This window comes from Bremia lactucae, linkage group LG5 (assembly GCF_004359215.1).
Source record: "Bremia lactucae strain SF5 linkage group LG5, whole genome shotgun sequence".
Classification (NCBI taxonomy): domain Eukaryota; phylum Oomycota; class Peronosporomycetes; order Peronosporales; family Peronosporaceae; genus Bremia; species Bremia lactucae.
Window position 1 is genome coordinate 2,104,569 of NC_090614.1, and position 5,599 is coordinate 2,110,167.

Below are 5,599 nucleotides of genomic sequence, written 5' to 3' on the forward strand. Positions count from 1 at the left end.
TTGCACTTCTATTCACTATATACGCTTCTATTGATATTTTTTAGCAGTACTGGGGGCCGCGAAATCATCTTTTGCTAGTCTTAGGGTTTATGTCAAATTAGAATGTATGAAACCAACTTCTTAGATTCAAGATTCTTAAATTAATTGCTGCCGTTATCTACATCCTGCTTTGACCCTACACCGTAAGACTGTAAATAGGAATATATGATTTTGTGGCCCCGGGTGTTGTACCCAATATCAATGAAGCGTTTTTAGCGAATCGAATGCATATTGATTGCTTCTATTAGTGATAAGCTAATTTGATTTCTACAGTTTTTTGATAGGCTTTCTATGACGGGGCCCTAGCTATTTCATAATATCCACCTTCGTCGATTGTTTACGTTTTCACGCACTAGTAGTGCAGGTGAGCTGGGTTTAGACCGTCGTGAGAGAGGTTAGGTTTAGCCTACTGATGAGTTCGTTGTCAAATAAATAATCCAACCCAGTACGAGAGGAACCGTTTGTTCAGATAATTGTCTGACTTGCTTTTTGAGCGCTTTACACGATACAAAGAGCCAACGTGCCTAAAGCGCCTTTCTTTAAACGTTTTGCGGCAATTACAGCGTGCAAGTCATACAAGCAATTCGTTGCGATTTTTGTTCGTTTCTTTTAGCCTATCTCTATCGCCGTGCCAGTTTTTTACACATCGATATAAATAATTCGCTATTTTGCGACTCACAACTCTCGATAGCAGCTACGCCATGCGTCCGCGATACCTCGAGATACCTAAATGATATTATTTCGAAGAATTCTTGCACGATACCATGCCATTTGAAAAAAACAAAACAGCAGATGTTTACAAGTCGAATGAAGCTCAATTAACACTTGCTTGCACAGTGAATGAAGTATTGAAATACTTCATTCACTTTACCGCATAAGTGGAATATGTGCTAACTAAGGCTCGCAATCTCTCAATTTATCCTGTACTGTAGGATGTTTACCTGCATTTCACTACTGATTTGTAAGCTTGCAAAGTCCGCGTAATCACGTAAAATGTGTAGATAAGAACGCGAACAGCTAGCCCTAACTACATCAGGCAACTTGAATGTCATTATTTCTCGAGAAGGTCACACGAAGTATTTTTGATGCGGCCCCCATAAGCGGCACAATCCGTCTCGCATGTTCAGTTTTTTTCTAACGTAAAGTAGGCAGACCAGCTCATCGCCCATCGTCAAATCTTTGTCATTGTAGCGGATGATGTGATTCGTTGCTTAACGAAAAAGCTCACATTTTCCTTTAGCTAATCGCGTGGCGTCCTTCATGTCTTTTTAATTTTTTTTTAATAAATAGCTTCTTAATAGTCTATTACTATCATCGTAAATTGTCGACTTCTTGCATATTGCACACTTGCTCTCCGCATGCTCTCAGCAATGTGAAGCAGACACCTTAAGCATTTACGATACTTGCTAAAAGTTTCGACCAAACGACGGTGACACCCTTCTGTCCCAGCATCCGAGGCTTATAAAGAGGTGGCACCTGCGCATTGTACTGTACCTGTACTGTATACGTACCCACGTAAGCATTCAGCTCCCATTAGCAAATTAGAAAAAAGACACACCCATGAGTGTTTATGACTGTCGTAAGTCCCCAAGAGTCTCTTTGGCATCGCACGGCGACGCGCATGATTACCAAATTAACGCTTTGAGGCCTTTGCTCCCTCAGGGAGCCAGACATGAACCTGTGTCCGTCGCGCCGTCTTTGCCACATTGCGCCTTTCCGCAGGACGTTGGAGGCGTCCAGATTGCGCGGAGTGCGACGCACGACAGAGCCGCAGCTGCCGATAATCTCCTGTCTCTCATCCAGTCCGCGAATTCGGACCGCAAGCCACCGAATGAGCAATTGCGACGTAGAGAATGGCCGTTGCTGTACGTGGAACAAGACGAGCGACACAAGGACGTCGACAGCACGTCCGAGGACCAGACGTCTCCTGCGATTGCAGAAAGGCACATTGAAAGGTCGTGGAATGACCGAGAGACTCGAACAAGTCTCAAGAAGGGAAAAGTTGGAAGACCGGCAAAGAAGGCTTTGTTTGAAGAGCATATTAAGCGAACGAAACGCGATAAGAAACCAACGTACATTGTTCGCAAAGAGAAAAAAGCGCTGCTTGAGATCGAGCTACTGGCGCTAAAGCATCAAATTATCCGGCTGCGAAAGTCGAGTGAAAGTGCAGATACGAGCTTTTTGGAAAAGGTGCACTTGCAGGCAAAAGTGGATGCGAATGAATTGCTTCGAGCCGAGGTTCAGAAGCAGGATGTGCAGCTTAGGAATGTGTGTTCGATTTGTACCGTCGAATACTTGATGAAGCGTTCAAAGAGCCCACTCGAATCAGTTATTCACCTGACGACGAATTTAAACCAGCGACGCGCGGTGCTAGTAGGTTTAAAGGATAGGAAGCTACGACAAGCCAACAATTTTATCCGCGAGAGATTAAAAGTGCTGCCGCAAGTCACGCCATGGTGCGAGGAGAGCAAATTCGAAACACTGGATGGACATTACGTTGCGGAGAAGATGGACAATACGCTGTTCCATGGGGTACGGTCCGTGCGCCAGGTTTTCGAAGCGCTACAAATCTCGTTTCGAAACACCGAGGCGAGTGTTTTGGAGAATCTGGGCGATATTACGGTCCGTCAAGGAGACGAGAGGACAGCAAGCACTTCGTTTTCGAATTGTCGGCTAGTGAGCATGATGTCGCATGGCGTGAAAATTGAACAGAATGTGGTCAAGTTTTTCAATCTCGTGGATTCGGACGTCGTGGCGGATGACGACGAAAAGGGTCCGTATGGTGTGTTTGCTATCAATTCGGTCGACGTCGACGATTTGTACCCGTATGTCCCACATGAACGTATTCGAATGGATATTGATGCAGCAATGAAGTTGACGGAACATTTTTGCAGACGGCCGCCAAACCGAAAAACACAGACGCGGACGCGACATCCACTGTATGGGAATGGAGGATTTCCGTATCCTTTGGATCCCGACGAAAATAAAGACAGCGAGTTGGAGCGTGTAGTGGTCCTTACACGTTATTTCTGGGTCAAGCTGCACCACACCGAGATGGATATTCCGCCGCACATTCTTCAGGAAGCTCGCCACGGCCTCGCGTGCTTATCAGACGCAATGATTAAGAGCATGCATCGTGCCATTTACGAATCTTGATGAGGCTACGGTCGCGTTCGTGACAAGCGATGATGTAGAAGTAGTTAATGTAATTATCTTACGCACAGTAGGCATGCCTTGTTCTCAATGCATTAGAATGTGCTTATCCTATAAGGATGTTACCATCGAATTAAAACCATCTTCCTTCGTCCTTGGCAAAAGGTAGCCACTTGACCAATAATTATTTAAACTTTGGACCAATTATTGCTGTCATGATCAATGGGTTGTCGGAGTTCTTACTTAGAATGTTCATATAAGGAATACTTTGAACAAATCGAATACAAAATATTTTGCAGCAATCAGCTGTCGACTGGCAAACTTGCTGCAAAAAAAGCAAGTACTTTTATTGCAAATTGTGCACTGTGACGCATCCGAATTTGCTGTCATATTGAAGTTTTCCTTTAAAAAAAAGCGAAGCAAGTATCCACGACTTACACCTGTCTATGGTCGATCACCTGCATTCACTACTTGAAACGTCAATTTGGAGTAAAGCAACTTTGCTGCTGTAAGAACAGAAGCTGTGCATGACCTGGACGTGTCCAAAGCAAAATCATGCTCAGTACTAGATATTACGTGCACAAGCATTCTTGAAAAATGTTGCATATTTAACGGGTTGCGACTATGAACAATGCTCGTGGCTATCAATATCGCTGAAAACATCAATGGAAGCGTACTCGAAGCTTTCTTTTCTGCCAATAGCATCAATAATATCTGAAACGACTTCTGCCTGTAGAGGCCCATATGCAAGCCATTTTTGAGAAAACCAAAATTGTCTGGAAGTACGTTACCGAGTCAAAAAAGAAAAAGTTTGGCCTTCTGGCGAGCAAAATCGCGCTATAATGTCGCCCAATAGAGAGATTTCAAGCTTAAGAAAGCACCAAGGCCAAGTTGACAATGCATCTGAAGACTATGGAGTCGAGCGCTACGCTGCTGCAGCCCTCAGATGTCTATCTGCTTGCTCAGACGAAAATCGTAATAGAGACAAAATTGAGCCCTTCACTGAAGCCAAAAGAGCTGTTAAACGCGCTCGAAAGAGAAAATACAAAAAGCGAAAGGCTACACATACTGTCCGTAAAGAAGAAATACAAGCACTTGAGCAGGAGATGCAGCTATTGCAAAAAGAGCTCGAGAAGTTAAAAGTCAAAACCAGGGCTGAAAACGACATGGTTTCCCGGTCACCCCGAAGGTGCAAAGCTATAACAACACTTCTTACAGAAGCAGTAAAAGAGCAGCATTTGGTTGTGGCTAGAGCGCAAGCGATGCTAGCAGGACAATTCCAGCATCGAAAATTTAAGATCTATCCGACACAGACAAAAATTCGACTTGGAATGGACGGAGTCGACAGAACGAGAACTTTGATGTCTTTAAGAAAACCGAAATTGCAAGAAGCGGAGCGATTTTTGCTGGAAAGGGTGCAGGGGTTGAGTCCGACGGCTCCGTATGTACATGAAGAGCGGTACGATACGATAAACGGAGATTTTTGTATTGAGAGAGTTGATGTGACCCCCATAAGAGGTGCCAAAGGAGGCGTAATAGAAGTGTACGCGGCACTGCAGCATGCAATTTTTAATGCTGAAATTGTCATTTCCGAGTCTTCGGGAAATATAACGATCAGAGAAGATGATCAACTGAGAGACGAGAATCTCTCACAAATGCGCTTTGTGTCTAACAACTCTTTGGGCGTACAACTTGAGGCGAATCTTGTGCTATTTTCGGATCGCACCCAATGCCTGACAGAGAATACGACAATGGCTGAGAACGGCTGCTACGCAATACTGGCGTCGGACTTTGTTGATGAAGATCAGAGGTACCCTTACAGACCAAATGAAAGGATTAGGCGAGATATGATGAGTGTCGCAATGGTGGCATCTTATCGCGATACCACAGCGAATGCAACGGCCCAGGGTGAAGACGAAATGGTGGTAATTATCACGAGATGGGCACTGTCTATTGTAAGACGTCCTGGCATGGTCATCTCCAATCGTGTATGGGATGAATTGCGTTATTCGCACGTATGCTGGGCGGACTTGATGTTCAATTGTGTTCGCCAGACACTTGGATTGCCCGTGGTGCAATAAAGCCATTTCGAATACGTAACGGCTCAAAAAATTTCATCGTTAACAACAGACCAAGAATTTGCATTTTTCTGGTAAACCTTATTATGACAATATTTTATGAAATATGGAGGCATCAAATGCACAAGACATTTTTGAGATAGAATTCTAGAAAAAATTTTGCTAGTTTTTTAATGCGATCCAACTGGCTTTTGCTAGTACTGACAACAGAACTAGTTAACCTACACTGACAACATATAGATTTGGGTACCTCGATTACTTCACGTACACGACGTGCAGAGGAAAATGTCTTAGCTACTAAGGCTTTATCATAAAGAAAGGGGAGACTG

At 44.0% G+C, this 5,599-nt stretch overlaps 2 protein-coding genes across 2 annotated transcripts; both read left to right on the forward strand.

Annotated features, from left to right (window-relative positions):
• Positions 1 to 1,599: 1,599 nt before the first annotated feature.
• On the forward strand, positions 1,600 to 3,195 carry CCR75_009347 (uncharacterized protein; the record flags this gene model as incomplete). The annotated part of the gene is made up of 1 exon (XM_067967388.1): positions 1,600 to 3,195. One exon carries the CDS (start codon positions 1,600 to 1,602, stop codon positions 3,193 to 3,195), a length of 1,596 nt encoding a protein of 531 aa, XP_067821184.1.
• An 839-nt stretch (positions 3,196 to 4,034) lies between these two features.
• CCR75_009346 (uncharacterized protein) lies at positions 4,035 to 5,273 on the forward strand (the record flags this gene model as incomplete). The annotated part of the gene is made up of 1 exon (XM_067967387.1): positions 4,035 to 5,273. The coding sequence occupies one exon, from the start codon at positions 4,035 to 4,037 to the stop codon at positions 5,271 to 5,273; it is 1,239 nt and encodes a 412-aa protein (XP_067821185.1).
• Between the last annotated feature and the right edge of the window lie 326 nt (positions 5,274 to 5,599).